We start from the raw sequence: 22719 nt of genomic DNA on the forward strand, positions 1-22719 counted from the left end.
ATACACTGGATGTCATAACACATTCGTGTGATTTGTTTACATTAACCTAGTTTGCAGTTATGTGTTAAGTTAGTTATTCATCTGAGGAAGATATCAGATTGCAGATCTTGAAACGTAGTGTTTCTGAATTTTGTTCAACTTACTAATGACAAATTTCCAAAAAAAACCTTCATACTAATTAAGTTTCAGGCTATGTCTAAACAAAATTTATGATTTTGACATAAAATACTAGCAGTTACCCGAGGTTTTGCACCCAATTACATAGGCTTTCCATGTGTATGAACATGTCTCAGGTTCGAGTGAATTATACTTTCAATGTTGAGTTTGCCTTTCCACGATCAAGAAAATATGCCAAAAAAATGTTTATTTATGGCCATTGTAATTTACTCCAGTGTTAGTATTTTTTTTTACCATAGTTGATTTTGCCTTGTTTCCCCGATCAAGAAAATATATATACATACACAGGCCTGAGAAGTCTACTTATGTAAAAAGTCTTTAAATTTATAGTAATAGTTAAATATTAACTTTGTCTTTGATATCTGTATTACAGTACTGGCCAAGCACTGCATACTTAGTATTTGCTAAAATGTACAGTTAAAGGTATATTTTGCTAAAACTTTAAATTCTTTTATCTGGTTTTATTCTTACTCTATGCCCAACAACGGTTGCAGAGAAGGATGAAATAGGAAATGTTGTTTCTGTCGAGCTTACTCCTTGAAGAATATAAATGTAAACAAACTAAAAATAATTAAATTAACCCTCCAGCTGGTATGAAACGAATTTTCGTCACCAAAGGCCCATCCGATTTGGCAAGGACGAACATTCGTTGCCAAAGTAGACATGTACAGTTATTGAAATTTTAGACAATTAAGGTCATATAAATGATTTTTATTTGATATATTCTGGAAGAGCATTAACTATAGTACCGATTTACTGTTCTTACTTCGATTATTGTCTTGTTTACCATAAAACATCGTTCTCTATGGACAACTGACGTGAACGTAGTACGGGTCAACCACGTTTTTTACAAATAGTATTTGTGGCAATTGTATTTTATAGTGTTTTAGTGTTGTTATTATTGTTCTTTAGCTTTCTTAGGCTATAGTTTTAGTTGTTCAGTATGGGTGAAAACCTTAGAGACCGATCAAATGATCTTAGAGAGCTCGCAGGGCGGGATCTAGTGACGCTGAGTGAAAAATGAAACTTTGTATATATTGTACATATGTAAATAAAGTAAGATTTTAAAAAATGTATTTTTTTTTTTAATGTCATACTTATATAAGTATAAATGCAGTCATGAGATTGTGTTTACCCACGAACAATAATATTTATTTACAAATCTACGTATTTTTGAAAATAAGGAAATACGCAAGCTTTTTCATACAAAGCCCTGTAACACATACGTTTTGAGGTAAAAGTTACAATAATTATATATTTTTGGAATCAGGACAAAATTTTAAATAAGTTTTGATGTAAAGCTTATTGCTAAGCAGTTACACAACAGAATATTTACAAAAATAATGTCCAAAAAACATTTTTCTTACATTTTGTAAAAAAAACAAAGATATGTTTCCATGGAAACAATAAGATATTGTTATTATAACTCTCCATATAGTTGTGAATACATTGACAAATAATAGCTAATATTTTGACTAACAGTTATAAAATATGATACATTATAAGAAACGTCTGCGAGGGTGTTAAAATAGAGCCGCCAGTATAGAGTGACCCCATTGCCAGTTCTAGGGTTAATTAAACATATGGCTGTGCTGTCATGAAACAATGTTTACAAAGAACGGTTGATTATATTTAATAGGTTCTTTCAATTAATACTATTTGTTTGCTGTAATGCAACTTTAGGGACCAAGATGGGATTTTTCATAATTTTAGAGACCAGAAGGTAGTAGTCCGGAGAGATTTTCGAAGTAAAAATAGGCCTTTACGTTAACCAGAGACCCTAAGAATGTCCATGTAAAGTTTCTTTATGATCTATACAGTAGTTTTTATGTGATATTACACGACAAGACTTAAAAATAAAAAACACTACCACACACACACACACACACACACACACACACACACACACACGCACGCACGTACACGCACACATGCACACACGCATGTCACAGAGACACCATTAGATTTCTATATAATAGTATAGATATAGATGATCAATTTAATATGATTAACAACATTTCTTATAAACTATAAAAAAGAAATAATTATGCACTATACTTTATTTCTGGATAATGTCAAAAATATAAGTTTTAAATCAAAGTTGCCTCAACATTGTCCCATTAAACCAGTAACTTATTTCAAGTACATTTAACTTGAAATTTTCAACTACTTTTCTTTTAGCTATATACTATATACTGGTTTATTATTTAATTTTTGTCTGATTCATACATCTGTATTTAACAGAATTATAACAATCTATTTTACACAGATTTTAAGAGTCATATTCCTAAAGTAAGGGCCATTGGCTTATATTTAAACAATGCAGGTCTAAAGTTTTTACACATACAGTAAATAATGTATTTAATTAAGAATCCACTGCCGTTTTTGTTTCCATTCAGTAGTTGTTTCCCAGCTATTGAATGCAGATTGTAATTTCTATGACAATTTTCTTGTGTCTGTCAGTTGTAAAGTAAGACCTATATCTGATTGGATAATTACAAACAAACGGAAGGATTTCTGAAATCCATCAGAGTTTGTACCTAGTAGTGTATGGCACCTACAATAATAAGTAAAGGACAGGTCTGAAAATAGTGTCAACTTTAAATATTGTCACATAAATATTCATAATGATGAGCGGGACATCAGATTCACCCACATCTTTTATGAAGTTAACAGAAAATGTGATTGAAGATCAACAGTACTTAGCTAATAAACAGGATTGTCAAAAAAAACTTTGGATATAATAAATTGTGTATTTGATTGGCTCCCAAAATGCACACCGACCACTACAAAAAGCTAAGAATGTGCAGTAAACACTTTAGAGATAGAGATGATTTATTTCCCACATCTTTACAAGTGATTAGACGTGGATATTGTACATCGTGTAACAGATTAAAAACACAGTCAATGCTAGCTAAGTTCAAACACATAAAAACCATTAAAGCAATATCTGTTCTTAAAACTTAACTGAGAAGTGCAATCCAAAATTAATAATGCAGAAGTTTGTCATCTGGTGTAATTTACTTTCAAAATTCACTTCCTCATATTATTACTTTAACCAAGATGCAAGATTTTTGTTAAGATATTTATGAGCACCCTACACACAATCTGGACCTTAAAGACAGCAATAACTTTCACTTCTTGCATTTAAAAAAAATGGCTTTATAGACAACACTTTAAAGACAATGAGGAACTCAAGACAACAATTTCAATTGGCAATAGTTCTAATCCATATATTTATAAAAACGGATGGATGCAGCATACAAAATTGCTGCTACTTTTGTATACAAAATATTTTGTCAGTCATAGTTCACAAGATCCTAATTAATATTGGCACAGATACTAAATCTAGTATACAGCCTGTGTTTTATAATCTAAATATGTTATACTATATTATAATCTCCTAAATTATTTATATTTTATAAATTATTCTGAGTGCACTTGGAGGCAGGAAGATTCTTACCTTTCACTATATGAAGCATGAAACAATGATACATTTAAATCAGTTCAATAGAACAATAACATTGTAACAAAAAATACCTTATACATTTTTTTTTGTTTAGCTCTGAACTACAAGATTGTTGTTATTTGTTGTCTCACATGCCATACAAGCGTAACTAATTTATGTTTTTCAATTAAGAGAAAATTTCTGCATTGAATCAGCAAAATAATTAAACTTGCAATCTTTTGATATACTACTCTAACATGCTCATTACTAAACCAACTTAGTGTATGTAAATATTTAATCCAAAATGTTCCATGTTTAAAAATTGTTATTAAAGGATATTTTTTATTAAAAATTTAAAGATTATTGTGGTAACCAACATTAATGTTGCTAGACAGTAAATAAATCAGCTTAGATCAGACACACAGCACAGGTGCCAATTTAAGAATTATAACTTTCAAATAAATGGCCATAGCATATAGTGACCACAATTTGGAGATTTACACATTCTCAAATAAATAAATAACATGAAGGTTTCAACCATTCAAAACTCTAACACAAATTGAATACAGATGCATTGTTCAGTTTGGAAGAGCTCTGATGAAAAGCTCAGATAACACTTAAATTGATGTAATATCGCATTGATAACATTTCAATCAGGAATTTATAACTGATCTGATTAGGTCATATTGAGGGAGGAAACAAAAAGGCCTTATGCCGAGTAAGTTAATATTCAATGCAAGGCTCTTGTTTCAATGAAAAAAAAAAAAAAAAAAAAAAAAAAAAAACAATATAAGATAACATGTATTTGCATGTTATTTTAAAACATGTATTTTAGAAACGGGGCTTTGTCCACGATGATTAATGTTTATGTTTCATTGCTGCTTTATTGTAATTTCAATAGGAATATTTTGAGATGATATCTTTTCAAGGATGTCAAGTGATGTTTCTGCAAAGGAAATGTAAATATGAGTGGTATGTAGCCTTGGATGTCCAACTATTTTCACAATAATAAAGAATGTTTTATTTTTGTAATTAAGTGACAGTGGAAATGAACAGAATACATGCACTTTTAGGTTTTTCGGCTAGTGTCTTTATTTAACTTAAAGTGTAATATTTATTTCCAAAATTTGAACAAGTGTTAACTTATCAATTTCAAAAATAGGATGAATGTCTCACTTCCATTACAACAAAAATACAACAAAGATCGAGTGAAAGCCACGAAACAGACTGAAGATGCTGTAAGAGGTGAAATTGATCACTGACATAACATAAAATTTGGATTCGTAAGGTAATTAAATCTACAAAAGTTTTGATTTTGTAAAAGTGAACAATTATTATGAGAGTATTATTACCGAAGAGTTTGCTGCATTTTATTTGAAAAACATCAGTAACTTATACATTTAAATTAAATTATGTAAATGTTATACTTCTCATAACACTCTAGAAGAATAAAACTTAACCCTTTGCGTGCCACAGCGACGATACATCGTCGCCAAAAACCCTTACGAAAAGTGCCACGGCGACGATAGATCGTCGCCGACTTACTGTGCGAAAAGTGCCAGGCGATGATCCGTCGTCGCCGTCTGTTATCGTAATTTTTAACGCTTTATTTTTCATGAATTCTTTTCACGACCAATATTGTTTTATTTGTTAACTATCCTGCAATAGATAAATAATAGTTCACATAATACTTTATATTAGTGAAGATAAAAAAACACAGAATAATAGAAGCAACAACAGCTGGCGGTGATCAACCGGGGCGCGTAACATCGTTGGCGCGTAAACAACTCGCTACGTATAGTATGCGTAATATCTAAAATAAGACGTTCTCGGTCACATGGTTGTGTATACATCGTTTTGAGGTTAGGATCTCTAAAATGATTTTGTTAAATTGATATGTCCCGTGCGTGCGTGCGCGTGCGCGCACGCGAGCGTGTGTGTGTGTGTGTGTGTGTGTGTGTGTATACATATTTTTTGGGAAAATATGAAGACCATATATTAGATATACTTTAGAACCAAAGGATAAATGTAAGTAATGCATTAATTATTTTTGTTTTAGTGTTGTGTTACCGGTACTGAAAAATGATTTTTTCATTATGTACATAATTTCAAGCATTGTTATGTAACTATAGTAATTATATAAAAAAAGTCAACCATTATTTTTTTTCACATTAACAATGTTATAAAGAATATTAAAAAAATTCTTCCCATAGTAAAATTGTTTCTTATTAATTTGTCAAAAAAATAAAAACTAAAAAATAAAAATTGCTTTATACATTTTTTGGTTTTTACATGCCAAAACTAATATTATTTTATGTTGTTTCATTTGTTTTGTAACATTTTATTGTAATACAATTTTTTACAAACATTTTGATACCTCTTTCATAAAAATAGTATGAAAAATAAAAAAAATATATTCTTTTTCCGGAAGCCCGGTAATACTTCTTATTATTCATTGGCATTTTTCGCATATGACTTGCAATATAGTTGCTAGTGCATTTCTTTTGTACTAAATATTTTGCCTTGTGGCATTCAAAGGGTTAATAACACAAAAATGAATGTGCTCCAGACCTGGTACTGCAACAAAGAACTTGACAGCGTCTCTGTGACCATGGAAAGAAAGCTGTGCCTGGGCCATGGAGCAGTACGGGATGAAGCTACCAGGAGTCAGTTGTGATGTGACAGAGTCTGCAAACACTCTCACCACCCCTCCTGGCATCCGCAGGCTGTTCCCACTCCCCGCTCCACTTCCTGCTCCACCACAAGCACCTGCAGAAAACAAGTAACATGATAGAGTGAGTACACATTTTAAACAATGAGAATTGCTTCATATATTTGTTTGTATCCCAACTTTTTATTAATAATTTTTATTTCTTTTATCTTCATCCAGAATATTTTCCAACTTTAAATAGTGTTCTCCTTTTCGATATAGTTACTATCCAGTATTAGCACAGAGAAAACTGAACATTAATTTAATGTTAACTAACCCTTAGTTCCCTAATTATCAGTTTTAAACCAATATAGACAAGAACGCAAAAAGAATTATGAGTAATTTGAATTTTTTTAATCCAAAATCTTGAATAATTTCAACTTTGTTTATGTTTCCTTGACTATTGTATCATGTACAATGTTAAAATAGGGTTGAATAAAATTTATTCAAACTTTATTTTGGATAAATCAAAATTGTTTTGTCCATTGTACTATACATTTTCAGCTATAATTTCTAAATGTAGATGAGACATTCAGTGTCTAATACTGTAGTAACTGACTAATGCTGCACAGATCAATACCGTACTGACTGGTATCACGCCACTTAGTAACTGACTAATGCTGCACAGATCATTACCATAATGACTGGTACCAGGCCACTTAGTAACTGACTAATGCTGCACAGATCATTACCATAATGACTGGTATCAGGCCACTTAGTAACTAACTATTGCTGCACAGATGACTGGTATCACGCCACTTAGTAACTGGAATTATTTATTTTAATTATTTATTTATTTTCTATTGCTGCACAGATCATTACCGTACTGACTGGTATCACGCCACTTAGTAACTGAAATTATTTATTTATTTTCTATTGCTGCACAGATCATTACCGTACTGACTGGTATCACGCCACTTAGTAACTGGAATTATTTATTTTAATTATTTATTTATTTTCTATTGCTGCACAGATCATTACTGTACTGACTGACATCACGCCACTTAGTAACTGGAATTATTTATTTTAATTATTTATTTATTTTCTATTGCTGCACAGATCAATACCATACTGACTGGTATCAGGCCACTTGTTGACCCTGTTTGATTCCATAAATTAAGCAATATTAATGTTTCCTTGTCATGAGTCACAGCTGTCAAGTATCAGTGTCTCTTCTCCCTACCACTCCATTGTAAAACCTCTCTTTCTTGCAATGTCCTCGTTTACCCATCATTTGCCATTATTTGGGCATCAATATTGAGATCTCCAGAGAAGTCTTAAGTGTCAAGTCAATGGGATATTTTTTTATCTTAACAAACATGAGAGTTAAGAATCAGCATTGTTAGGGGAACACACAATCAAACCAATTATACAATTAGGAGTTTTAAGTTCTCTGATTCTCCATTGGTAATTGATCATGAAAGAAGTGAATGTTTTTAATCATTGATCTGAATTAGTTTTATTTTCCTTAACCTAAGTCCTTAGACCTATAAGTGGTAACTTTCAGTCTCTTTATAAAGTTGTCTTGACAATGATTGTAACAATTATTTGTTATAATCCTGTAATTTGACCTGACAGTTGCTTTTTAAGTGCATCATGCTTGGAAAAATATAATCTGAGAAAAAAATTATCATCTCATATTTTTAACCTTTTTTATATCCTCCCATTTTGACCTACATCAAAATAGCACTGGTAAAAAATAATTTTTTTTTTCTTATGAAAAAATCTATCAATTTCAAGAAAAAACAGGTTGTGCGCTTATAAAATGAAAGTTTGTTCTCGACTCCTAGGCTATTAACATTTAATCCTAAAAAACCTTTGTGCTGCTTACAGAATGATAGGATTTCAGGATGGCTTAGTTTGGGGGAAGGGGTTGCCTCTTGTTGAGATCCCAAGAGAACTCTGTCATGTTATCTTTAAAGAAGGGGAGACTAGCTCTGTTCCAGCTTCTCACAGACAAAGCGGGCAGGGGAAGCCATAATCCCTCATGTTTACACTTTAAAAACATTTAACATTAAGGAAGTCCCCTTCCCTTGGAGGATGATTCAGGGAACAGTTTTAGACTTTTGGAAACTTGCTATAAGTTTTATAATCTTTTAATGCATTTGCCATAAAAATTGCACTATTTTTAGATAATTAGGTGTTTTTTAGTTGAATATTATCAGAATGTAGGATACTTGTCGATTTTTTTATCTGTAGAAAAAATGGAATTTCAAAAAAACTTTTTATAAAGATAAGTAAAGAAAATGTTATTTGCCATGTATTTGGCCTTCTTATTATATGTTAGTTTGCTTATTTAAACACATATGTGATCACAAAACTTGAGCAGAAAGAGCAACTTACTCTCTGAGAGAGGCACGGAGATGATGACGCCATTACCAGTCCCAATCCACAGCCGGTTGGAGGAAATCAGAAGAGCCGTTATCCTCACAAATGAAAATCCCAACTTTCCTGTGCCTGAAAACCATTTTATTTCTGATTTAAAACACTAATTTCACAAGTTTTAATGAAAAACAAATAAACAAGTACAAAACAAAACATAAATGCAAACTTTAAAACATATTATTTAAGGATGATAATGTTTTGGATTAGTGTTGAGAAAACACATTATTACATATATGAAAATGCAATATTAATTTGTTTCATATGTCACATACAATAAATTATAAATCAAGACTCTACATACTTAACGAAAATTTAGGAAGGTAATATTTTTAAGCAATTATAATCACACAACAAAAATTTTTGTGATATTGATAAGAAATATTTCCTTTAGGAAAGAAATCTACCATCAACCACTTTGGTTCTAATAGAGATTGAAATGGAAGGGCTTAACAAAAAAAAATATCAATTTCTTCAAGGTAATTTTTAACTTCACACACTTTTTATGAACAACCATCAGACACTTGAATAATAGTTATAGCAGCATCAACCGACGAAATACTGAGAGTGAAAGATATCACCTTCAGCCAAATAATCAGTTCTTTTTTCTTATTGGCTGACAATGATATAACTTTTACTTATGAATCTGAAAGTTACTTTTAAACATATCAAGCTGAAATATACTTCTCTTGAAAACATTTTACATTTTATTCTCCCATTTTGATTTTCAACAAAACTAGCATAGTGAAACTTAATTTCTTTCTTAGTAAAACATCCTGTACGTATTTCATAAAAATTAAGTTGTGACCTTATACAACACAATTCAACTACTTATTCCCGGACTATCATGCTGTCTACTTTAAGCATTCTCTTTATTAATTAGGCAACATTTCTCCATTACAGCTCAAAGAAACTAACAATTATTCGTCTTAGGCATCATTTGTAGGCTACGATACATGTGACAGGCAGGATATATAACAAAAGCAATATCAACCAGACCAGCAACAAAAATAATAAATATATTTTTTTTAAATTTTTATCATATTTTAACAGCCATATATGAAATTTATACTTGTTGCGATCATGATCACAAAATATTAAAATTCAAATTTTTTGGGATGGTTAGTACCATATCAGTTATAAACAATACAATAATTAAAAACAAAACAAAAATTATGGCTGATAGATTATTGGGTCTATTATTATTTGGCATAACGTCAAATACTAGCAGGAATTTCTCTTATTTCATCTATGTTGTATATAGTATGGGGCCGACAGAAGAAGTATTGAGGAAGGAAGAGGAGCATTCTACTTGATTTCACTGTAACAACTGTTGTAGCACGACTTAATTGGAATTAACATTAATTTCATTTAAGATATCTCAAATAAATTGTAAGAACGGATTATCATAGAATAATAAATTATATTGTTTCCTCATAAAGTTTTGAAAACAGTTTAAAAATATTTTCATGAATTTGTTACGTACAGGGTGTGCCAAAATCTGGAGGTGTGGGGTTCGATTCTTAGGTTGTCAAATGTAAATGTGTCTAATGTTATAAAATCATTTTAAAGGTTTCAAAAACCTATAGCCAAAAAGCCATATACTTTGGTGGGAACAAAAGTATTTTTTTGTTTATTTCAAAGCAGTAGCTGAAAAATCTGTGAAAAGTAATACTTTACATACTGAATACATAATACAGTAGTTGGAAAGATGATTAATTATTATTTTTATATGTACTTTCACAATAAAATTAAGATTTATTTTGGTATGCAACATGATCGTTTTCTAAAAGAGGTCTCCTTACAGTCCAAACTCAATTTTAAAAAAAAATTCAAACTTCTAATATCTCAAAATTTGTAAATGTTTCATTTTGATAAATATTATACATAATTTTGTTTGTCTGCGTAAACAAGATAAATTTTGTATTAAAAATGTTTTTCCAGCCCCATTAACATTAGAATAAAAAATATTTTTTGCGGCTAAATTAACATGTTTTTAATTTTGTTACAAAATGTTACCCCTTTTAGTGCTGGAGCATGATAAATAAAACAGTGTGTTTGAAAATGCCAGAGATTTTTCTCAAGGTACTGCTGAAAAATGCTAAAGCTATTTCAGTGATTTTGTAACTTTTACTAAAACATCCATAAAATCAAAACAATTTAAAAAATGCTCTTAATATTTATTTTATTTACAGATAAATTATAAACACATAAACATGATATACTGCTAATGTATTATATTAAAAAAACACAAATGGTTATTACCAAAATACTTTTGAACATTTTTTTCAGTTTTATATGCAAAATAGCACTTGACAAAAAAGTCTTCAAAACAATTGAAAGACAATTGATTTTGGTTATCTATGTGAAACAACTAAAATTGTACAAATATAAAAAAAATATTTTATTATCCATAAAACTGTAAAGATAATACTTTTTTGTGTAAACCTAAACCTTTTGTATGTTTTCACTTTTTCTCCTAGGCCTAATCTAGAATCATGAGATTGAAACACAGTTTATAAAATACACAGACTGACTTCCGAATAAGTGAAACTTTAACTAGAGACTATATTTTTCTTATAATTTGGTTCATTCTCATTGTTTGAATACCAAAACGTTTATAATATGTAAAAAAGTATAATTTTTAAGGTTAGCATATTTTGGGAGTCTTTGCAATGTCTGTATAGGCCTATATGGATGTTGGCACTAAAAGGGTTAAGGCAATTGCATTTTCATATTAATCTAAAAGGTTCTAAATCAACATAAATGCTATTTAAAGTAAATATCCATTTTTACGTGGTAATTGAATAATGTCCATACAAAATTAGTTGATGGTTTTATCACTATGAATAAACAGATAACACTACTCTAATTCGTGTTTGCATATCTATTTTATAAATAATAATCATATGTTTAGTTACAATAAGTTGTTGAAAATGTATTGATTAACCGAATACAACTTCTCAAATAATCACCAAACAATCATAATTATTGTTGATAGTATGTTATTTAACTTATAGTTGATTGCTTCGCCCTGAACTACATAGCACTTTAAAAGAATTATCTGTGTTTCATGATTTTAAATGACATCTTTACTAGGAAAATACATAAAATAAATAAGCAAAACTGAAATGGCTAGGATCTCCTTAACTTTTTTAACTTAACCTTAATTAATGACACTAAAAATGTCTGAATTATATTAAAAGTATGTTTATTAATAAAACATGACTTATGAAACAGGTTTAATTTCAAACAAAATAATTTAAAACATATTTTCAATAATTTAACAAGAGTATCAATAATAAGACAAATTTTGAATAAATCCTTACCTTTTATTGGCTTTAAAATTTTGTTTCAAAGTATCTTGATCTTGGTTACAGGAATATATCACAAATCTTGTACAAAGTACATTGTTACCAATTTTGCTTGCTTATAACATAAAATCTTGTTAAATAATTTTGTAACACCTTGAATATTCAGCAAATTTTTCCAGTAGGCTTGATTTTGTTTATGATTACCATTATAACTATGATAATTATAAACTTTAACTTATAGTACGGTGTTTCTCTTTCCTTCATTTAAATTTGAAGTATAACTCTAACGGAAAATATATTTATGCAAAATACTGACCACATTTACTCTTGGTATGCTTTAAGTTAAAAATGACAAAAACTTATCCAACCTTACTACAGACTGTCACATAACCAAACTACTTTACCTGAGAGCAAATAACCTTACTTACCTAAACTGCCCTACCTGAGAAATGAACCTGTTCATCAGATGTAACCTACATATGCCCTTGGGTTACATCCCCCTCCCATGAGTTAGATTTTATAAAGCACATGCATAACTGTCAGGTAGTTAAGTATATTTTTCTTCTTTTTCTCAACAACAAAACACATTGTCCATTCTTTACCCTGTGCAGGATAGGTTTCAGGTATTTTTAAAATGTTAAGATATGGGTTGGGACGGTTAAAATACAAGTAGAGTAAGTTTTAACACACATGCAGTTCTTGACATGACATAATAATGCTGCTGCAAAGCCAATTTCCATGTGAATATATAATCTCACAAACCTCACAAAACAGGAAGGAAATGTTTATTCCTTACAAAAGATAAGTGTGGTAGGTATAACGCATAAGTATTAAGTAAAAAAAATTAATCATTATGTAAACAAATTATACTGCTTGTAAATTGTTAGTATATTGCTTATTTGAGTTTTTTTCCAGCATAAAGAAACTTGCTGTACCAACTTATTTATCATACAGTGGAGACACACATATATTTTCCCAGACATTTTTCTATGGTATCTATTTCAATACTTGCGCTTACTAAACAACACCCCAACTGGTGTTTCCAAAAAAGTTTTTTTTCAGCACTGATTGATAGATTGCTCAGAGCAAAAGTAGTCTCATATAGGATGGCAGATGTAGTTAAACTAATTATTATAGCCTTTTATGGATGTATGACAATGACATTTAGCCGACTGCTATCAGATTTGAACATTACTTAGAGCAAAATTAATGACAATTAGGACAGCAGATGTAATTACACAATTTTTAGCCTTTTGTAGTTAGCATGGAAATGAAATTTACTCAAGTGCTATCAGATTTGACATTGCACATAGCAAAAATAGTTTCAATTAGGGTAGCTGATGTAGTCAAACTAATTATAGCCTTTTGTGGTTAGCATGGCAATGATATTTACCCACCTGCTATCAGACTGCAGCGTAGGATCGGAACTGCACCACCGTTAGCAGAAGGATCAATGATGTACCAAGAGAGAACTATGCTGATAATGTTCAATATTTTTAGAGGCTTAGTCATATCGTCTTCATGTAATATATTATAGGGGGTAAAAATATCCTGGTTGTATTTAACACCGGTTTTGACATTGAAGTACATTTTTGGGATAAAAAAAACAAAATGTTGATAAGCAAACAAGAGAAAGAGTGCTGGTTGATATATACCTGAGGGAAACACTGCTACAGCGGTGCGCAAGCAGCAAACAGCAAACAGCCAGCAAACATCCAGTGAAAGAGTGAGCACAACAGACGACACATTTAGACCAAGCACAGCACTTCTGCTGAGTGCACCACATGACATGCTACCCATATTTGTCTTACCATACTTGTTATCTGTTTCCCCATAAAATAAATGAAAGTATAACCCTTGACTAGGACATTTAGAGGATTATTACAGTTATTACAAACTACATTCCTGGACAAAATTATAGTTTATTACAGATAGTGTGATAAACAGTAAAATTTAAAGTTTGCTAACTTGAACGTATAAACAATATTGTTTTATAAATTCCATTCATACGAATGACCAATCATACGCATTAACCCTTTGAGAAGCTAACACGTAATCTCATATCTAAAAACCTAGTTGTATTGTATAAGCACACAGTCTAGTTTTGTATAAAATTAATAGAGGAATTATTCAACCACCACCTGCACTAATTTTGGAGAAGGTCAAAATGAAATTGTATTAAAAGGTTTAAAAATATCAAATAATAAATTTATTTATAGTTCTTGTCATTTTACACAAACTTTTAACCAACTGTCAGATATCCAAATAATAAAGGATTATCCAGAAAGTAAACAACGTTTCAATATAAACAAAAAATTATTGTACAAGTACTAAGTACAAGAAAAAAAATTGTATTATATACATTTGAAAGTGACACTAAAATACTATTTTTCAACATAGTCACCATATAAATTTTGGCACATCATAGTGGTGGACTAGTTTTGAAATGCCAACGTTTTAAAATTCTACAGACTTCAACTAGGTAGCCACACCCTCCTGCAGTTCAACGTTGTCATCAAAAAACACTGTATCACAAGCTAGGTCTTCATTGCTGGAAACAGGTGGTAGTCACTGGGTGCAAGATCTGGATTTTAAGGCAAATGTGGAAAGACCTCCCATTTAAAATCATCCAGGACTTTTTGAGTCCGATTTGCCTTGTGTGGTTGAGTGTTGCCGTGCAAAAACAAAATTTTTGAACATACCTTTCCTTTGAGCTTGTTTTGTATTATAGTTGTACCACATTCCAAGAAATCAAAAAGAATGGTTGCTAGGTTTGTTTGGGAGGGATCTCTCCTGGAGCACTCTGTACATCCAAATCAGCATGCTTTCTCTCTAGGAAGATTATGCTATTCAGCACTGCATCAATTGGTATGCAGGATTAAAAAGGCGTTGTCAGGAAAAGAAGTAGCCATAGGTAATTTACTCAACACCATAGGAGCTTTTGACAATACAGGCACTCAGGCATTAATTTGTCAATGCGGTCTCGAGACATAGTATTGATGGTCAAAAATGTGACTAAAGAAGGGCATTGCTCAGTCATGGTGGTTACCACCACTCTTATGGGAGCAAGCATCAGTGCAAGGACTACGAAGAGCTGTCACCAGGGTTGTGTCTTTTCTCCTCTTCTATGGAACCTAGTTGTGGATGATCTGTTTGTGTCTTTGAACAACAGTGGTGACTTTGCACAAGGATATGCATTGTGATTCTTGTGTGCGGCAAGCTCAACACAATAGTCACGGAACTGACCAATGCTGCTCTGAACATGGTGGGGAACTGGTGTGATGGGATGGGTCTAAGTGTCAACCCAGCCAAGGTTGATGTGGGTACCTTAACTAGGAGGCATTAGTTGGAGGGTATTGGTCCATTCTTACTGAGAGGCTCCTCACTGAGTTGAAGTCCAAGGTGAAGTACCTGTGTGTAATCCTTGGCCAGGAGCAGTACCTACTGTCTTCAGCAGGCAGGACTTTGGTCTGCCTCCGGCTGCAGCAGGGCACTGCAGAATTAGTATCCTGATTCAGGGAAATGGTCTGCAAATGATATCGAATCAGATACCACAAAGATTATCCTTCGACAAACCCTTTAGGAATGTCATAACCTCTAGGAAGGTTTGGTCAAAGGGAAAGAGACCTCTTCTACCATGAGCTTCAATGGTTTACAGACAGCTCTAAAACAAAAAGTGGCATAGGCGCCAGAATTGTGGGGTTGAGACTATATAGATCTGGTGGTCCCTATGGGTCCTTATCCCACAGTCTTTCAGGCAGAAGCCACAGCCATTATGGAGTGTACTCATGAGAATCTTTATCTGCAGTATAAGAGTAAGACGTTTGGCCTTTTCACAGATAGCTAGGCTGCATTAAAAGCGTTGAACCTTTGTGTGTTCAACTCAAAACTTGTCTGGGATTGCTATCAAGTCGTTTCTTCCCTTGCCACAATCAACAATGAGACTGTTGGTTCCTGATCATGAGAGGATCTCTGGGAACGAAAGAGCTAATGTCCTGGCAGACTTGTACTCAGTGTCCAATATGGTGGGGTATCAACCATTCTGTGGCATTTCTAGGTGTGAATCCTTTGGGGCTGTCTCCAAATGAGTTCACATTGAACATGAGAGAAGGTGGAGGCTGCATCTGGGTCTGAGAATCAACAGCTTGGTCCTACAGTCACCTTCTCCTAGGGTGGCATCTGACCTTCTCTCACTAAGTATGTATCAGTGTCTACTCAGGTTATGGGTTTGATTACGGGACATGGTCATATGAAGAAGCATCTTCACAGAGTCGGTATCCCTTGGGAGGATCCGCTCTCTAGAGCAGGAGGAAACTGCTGAACATCTGCCCTTTGACTGCCCTGCAATAGCAAGGGAGCAGTACACCATCTTTGGTACTTTAGATAAGGGTGACGAATTTTCCCAGGAGGACCTGATAGGTTGTTTTCGGTGGTTTGTAGAATTACTGAAACCGTAGACTGGTCGGCCAGTGGTGTGCTTCCAGGGTTCGCAAAAGGCCCTTGAGGCTTAAGTGCTTGGCAATAGACCGCCCCATAGAAGCCAAATTGTCAGTGTCATCTTGTTAACTGATGTTAATAACATTTATCTGTGCATTTCTGACATTTGGTTTTGAAGTATATCCTTAAAAATATATGTATCATTTGATATTTTTAACCAGTTTGATTCCCTCCCATTTTTCCTCCTATGTAATGCAGCTGATGATTGATTTCTTTGTTAGAGGACATTCCTATTTTCTTTCCTAATTTCACAAAAACTAGATAATGTGCTTATGCAATATAAATTGGCTTTCAGCTTTCAGACTAAAAAAACATAGAGCAAATGTAAGAAATTAAACTTATGTGCATATTATGTCCTAAAGAATTGTTTAACTACGACTATGAATGAAGAAGTTCAGTTCTTTCCCTTGTGTAACTTGTATGCAACTTTTTTAATCAATATTCAACTTGATGTATTTATTTTCGTATTTTTTAAATATCATAAGGTTCACAAAGACAGTCAAGTTTCAAATAACTACAAGTGAATTGTTAGAAACATCTTAATTCGTGGGCTTATGTGGATAGTGCCATGTGTATCATAAAAGGTTTTCTGGTTTAAAATGTATTGAAAAAGTGCTAACTTCAAATCTAAAAATATTCAGCCTTGTGGTGGAGAACCATATAAGATAACCCACACTTAGTTTATTTTTTCTCTAAAATTTGTAATTTTCAACATCATTCCACCACATCATCCAGCAATTTTTTTATTTCTTTTGAATCAGACAACCTTAATGATAAGACATGTTAGATACTAGTCCACTAAATGCCAGAAATTCTGTATACACATTTCTGTCACTTCATAGATATTCGCTGATAAACTCTTTCACTTTCAGTCTTCAAAGTTTTAATGAACTGACCTTACTTGGACATTAATTGATTTGAAAGTGGTTCTGGTGATAGCACTATCCTCCTACAACCAATACTTAAGCTCAGGGGTGTCATTTAAAAAAAAGGGGGTTGTCCAATACATTTATATTATACTCTAGATAAATGCATAACAAAATGGTAACAGTAGCATTACACTATATAGTATTGTCACAAAAATATTAATCTTATTTTTCAATGTATTATTCAACAAATGTCACAGCTGTTAGTGATTCACCATTGGAAAGTCAAGATTAACTCTATTTTGTATTTAGTTTTATATTATATGGTGCGTTGATTGTTAACTTCACTTAACTGAAAATATAATTTATTAAATGAACAAAAAACAATAGAGTTTGTATCAACTTTGTTGCAAATAAACAAAAAATTATTAAATCTCAAGTAAATATGAAAATAAAAAATGCACTATCTCATTATTTTCACACTACCAGAGAGTTCTAAAATGTTTCAAGTAGAGATGTGCTTTGGATTTTGGACATGATATTTTTATACCAATCATACATTCTTCAATAAAATGTAGTAGAGTCAAGTATAAAATATAAAAAGATGTATAAGATTTGAAGGTCGTAACATTTAAATTGCCTAGGTGAAGTATAGAAAAAGAAAATGAATTAAAATTGATGACATGTTGAAATTAATTGACAACGTAGGACTTAAAGTACTGGCCAACTGTTCAGAATACTATGACTATGAATGATATCTTCTAAGAGCCAATTTGCTATCTTCCCTTTAATCTTTTGTAGCGTGTGGTTTGTGTCGATTTTGAAGCTATAAATGGTGCTTATTTAATTGGAACAGACTACACTCAAATACAATTTATTTGAGCCAAAAACAGGAAAAGAAGATTATACAGTCAAGATAAATAATATGATTTCTTGGGCTTAATATTAAAAGATTTTAAAACTTTGATGATATATTATATACAGGTCTGTTCAATAAATATCAGGACTGGTTCCAAAAATGAAAATTGAATGCAGGTATCATTACAATCACATAATCTTCAAAATAAATTCCTCCTGCATCAATAACCTAAGTTTGGCTTGCCTACTACTCTGCTGGAAGTCGGTTCCCGAAATTCTGTTCAAAACCTTTGTCATTGCCTCTTAAAGCGCCTCGATGGAGTAGAACTGAAGACTACTGAGCTTTCTTTCCATTCGTGGAAACAAGAAAAAGTCTGGTGGAGCCAGGTATGGGCTGTAGGGAGGGGAGGGGTAGTTGTTGTGCATCCGATGTGGCGATCGCCTTTGACGAGCTCCGGCCTTTCTTAAACATTTTGTGCCACTCAAAAACTCTTGTGCAGCTTAAGGCATCATCCTCATAAGCCTGTTTCATGAGTTCAAGGATCTCTGACACAGTCTTCCCAAGTTTAAAGCAAAACTTCACAATGTAGTGTTGCTCGACGGTCTGCTCCATGCTGACGCGATGACACCATAACAAATTACACATCTCAAGAATCCAACTCCTGTCTCAACGCATGCCCACAGGCAACTGAATTAAAGTGCTCCTGAGTGGTGAGGAACCCATTGCTCCGTTGAGGATACGGCGAACCAGTCCCGATACTTATTAAACATACTCTGTAAATTAGACATTACCAATATACATAATTTTAAAGTTTCATCTAAATTGAAACACGAGTATCAACCATGATTTAAATCACCTATTAATCAAAATTAAAAGTGAATCTTTTTCTACTTTTGAACAAGAATGTTTGAGAGATGTACATTGTACCAATTTACTTGCAAAAATTATGACTTGTTAGTAATAATTATCTTACGGGTTATAAATAGTAAAAACGTTATCAATCAGTGTTTTTTTACATTAATAAGTTTCTTTGCAAATACGTATATCCAAGTAATCACAAACAACGTGACATCTACATACAAACATCTATCAATATCGGTCTACTGGTTTTGTCACAGCCAATGCTTCCATAAAGATACATTTGTATGGATAGAAAATTTCAAAACATTACTTTTTTACTCGATGTTCCAAAACAGATATTTTTAACTTAATCCAAATTTTGATATTTCTAATGAAACCTATTTTATATACGTATGGAAAAGAAAGTAAAATTAGATGTTTGAGTAATTTATTTTGTCCAAGAGTGAAGTTTACTATACTCACAAGGGGAAACTCTATCTACAGGGAAGTTAGCAAAATATTGGTGCATGTGCTTTATAATATTTAATCATTTAATCAGTGCAATTAAATATTTTGCCCAATATTTAATATGGCTGGATGGGGAAGTTACACATCCAAGCAATTCCTTAAGGGAATAACATGCAAGGATATGCTTAGTAAATAAACTAATTAATTCAGTTTCTACTGGAATAGTTTACAGGTTCTTTCTAAATATCTATAGCATGCTGAATTTATATCCATGGCTATCACTATCTAAATATCTAATTATATACATCATAAAAAACGGTAGTACCCTCTATTTTTAGTTCTTTCTTTAAACCTAATGTGTTTCAACTGAAATTAAGAGCATATATTAAACCACAAAATACTACACTTGAAATGTAAAGCAATAACAAATACATACAAACAATTCAAATAGATACAAATGTTTCTGTTTTATTAAGGAAATTATTTTGTATAAAGGATGGCTTAAAAACTAAATTTTCTCACCAAACATTGAATAACCTGCATTTAATTGTTACCATATGAAATCATTGCATATTCCAATAACCTGGAATACAAAATTTTAATCCTTCATTTGGGGTGCAATTTATTTGAAGTTTTTCATTCATTTTCATACTTTCAATCGTAATCTTGATAGATTAGGACCTCTTGAAAACAGTTTTATCTTATGATAATATTGTACTTATCTTGAAACAAAAAAAATTGTTTACAGCTGTGCTCTTCAAGAAGAATTTTTTGACATTAACTCCCGAAGTCATAAAAATACGGGTTGCTACATTCATTCAAGGTATTATTTGCACTATTATTATTTACATCCATAGAAATATAGAATGTACCTTATTAAAATCTTTCAGATAATTATAAAAATGTTCTACACTAAGGAAACCGAAGGCAAACGCTACACAATAAAAAAAAATGATGATATATGATGCATCCTAGTTCACAGGATGAATCAAACCACGATTAATCTTTACTAAATTGTAAGTAAAGCCTAATGAATAAGTAAAAGAATGAGTCGATTATAAAACTAAATTCAACAATGTGTTATAATTTATAATATTTTCAATTTTCTCAGATAGTTTTACCCTTTGACGTGATTGTTTAGCGTGTGCAGCAACCGCTGCAGCAACTTTTATGAGCAAAGAGTATAAATACACAAAGGTTTAGTAAAAGCCTCATTATCTTACCTTTTGGTCAAATCTTCAAGGTTTTTTTACTCTAATGGTCATAATGAAACTCACAATAACTTTATATAATAAATGTGTTATTTAATTATTTTTGTATTCTCAAATTTATTTATTACTGTTAAACAATGAAGAAATATTGTTTATCCAGTGGTTGATTTTACTGCTCTCTATTTTAACATCTTATCATAGCTTTAAGATAACATATCACAATATCAAACACTTTTATACAGAAAAATCAATTGTACTAATGCAAATAATTTACAAATGTATCCTTGTAGGGTAATATCACAACTTTTTTTATTCACACTGCCATAATTGCAATCGGCTGATAAAAGCTTGTTGAATATTGATTATATACAGCAAAATAAAACAACAAGGTTAAAAATAATATAAACATATGTTCCTCGTTTTGTCTACAAAGTTCTCTAATAGATTCTTAGACAGAATAATTTGAGATTTGGCCACAAGATAGAATCACAAGACAGTCTGTTGCCTCGTGTTATATGATGTCAAACCACATGATGAGGTTGACAGTCAGCGTGTCCATATACAGTAATGTCAAAGAGAAAAATATATATTGGAAAAATGGGCACATTATAATATCTAACTTTTCTATAAATTATATTTTTAAACAACTTTATGAACCAATTTTAATTATGTCTGTGCAAGTCTAACTGAAGAGAAAGTGTGTGTGTGTGTGTGTGTGTGTGTATGTTTTCAAGACTCTAATTTTTGTTGTGTGCAGCAACAATAACATTAATTAAACTGTACTGGTAGATGAACGTACAAGAATATTGTTTGTGAGAAGACGGTGTTCTCTTCTTCTTCTTCATTAAATCTACTTGAAAGTTTCATGTAAATTGTTCTAATAGGGAAATGCACACACTTTATTTCTAACATGAGGGATGGAGGGGATAAGTTAATTTTGTTTGAGAATCATATATTATTTTTTAAGATAATCCCTTAACCTCAATCTTTTTATCCCACTACATGTAAATCACAGCATACGGATAGGCAGACTCACCAAGCATCTTGCTGACATAAGGCTCAATGTCCACATCCTGCAAATGCTGGTACGTGTGGGCATGGTACAGTCGGAGTGTGGAGTCTAGACGGATAGACACCCACACACCATCGCCCACCCATGCCATCTGTCTCACCTGACTCTCCTTGCGTGGATGAGCATCAATAGAAGCCTGTAAAACACACACAATTATACTGATAAAAGAGCCAAATTAGTGTATTCAATATTCTAAATTGAAAAGTGAATATTGTAGTAGAAGTAAAAAATTTAAAAAAGTAAAAAAAATAACAAGTTTTTTCCTGGACTTAAATTTGCTGCTCTTTGACCTTTTGACCTCAAAATCAATATAGTTCTTCCCTGGGCCAAGAGTAACCTATGTACTAAGTTTCAAGTCTCTAAGAAAAGTTCTATCGAGAGTTATTGCACAAACAAGCAGAGAGACAGCAGATTTTAAAGACTTCAATAATAATGTTCACTGACGGAGGTCAATGTAATCCTATGAAAGGCTTAGTTTACAACATGCCATATTTCACACATAAGTTCACTGTTCACTGTGCACTGTTCACAAGCTGTGTTGTTTCTTTGTCCTATATCACATGTTGACAAGTTTGTGTTACTTACTGCTTAAAGTATCTTGCCTTAACAGTCCTTACTTTCTTTTTTTCTTATTTTATGACTGACACTGATTTGATATCAATACATTATTGTCAGTCAGGTTGTAAAAAGACTTCTGCAGAATCATCACTGATGTTGAAATAATATTTTCACTAAACACACACATACAAAAAAGTAGATTACTTGAAACTGTACATTTCTTTGGTTTGCCAAATTTAAAATAACCTAATTTGTTTGACACTCTCACTGACAGACTTTAAATCTTTTTATCAGTGTCTATTTAGCTTAAATTTTCG

At 31.9% G+C, this 22719-nt stretch overlaps 1 protein-coding gene across 25 annotated transcripts in view; it reads right to left on the reverse strand.

The window, feature by feature from the left end:
- The window catches only part of LOC124368346 (C-Jun-amino-terminal kinase-interacting protein 4), a 152075-nt gene that overhangs the window by 27499 nt on the left and 101857 nt on the right, over positions 1-22719 (reverse strand). For 22 of the 25 annotated variants that reach the window (XM_046825715.1, XM_046825693.1, XM_046825710.1 and 19 more), the window contains 4 exons: positions 21809-21980; positions 8679-8792; positions 6197-6394; positions 3641-3646 (listed from right to left, as the gene is read on the reverse strand). In XM_046825715.1, coding sequence (XP_046681671.1) covers positions 3641-3646; positions 6197-6394; positions 8679-8792; positions 21809-21980 — 490 coding nt within the window. The remainder of the gene's footprint in view (positions 1-3640; positions 3647-6196; positions 6395-8678; positions 8793-21808; positions 21981-22719) is intronic. The other 3 variants (XM_046825634.1, XM_046825734.1, XM_046825729.1) reach the window with 1 other exon arrangement.

The sequence above is a fragment of the Homalodisca vitripennis genome, chromosome 1 (assembly GCF_021130785.1).
Source record: "Homalodisca vitripennis isolate AUS2020 chromosome 1, UT_GWSS_2.1, whole genome shotgun sequence".
NCBI lineage: Eukaryota > Metazoa > Arthropoda > Insecta > Hemiptera > Cicadellidae > Homalodisca > Homalodisca vitripennis.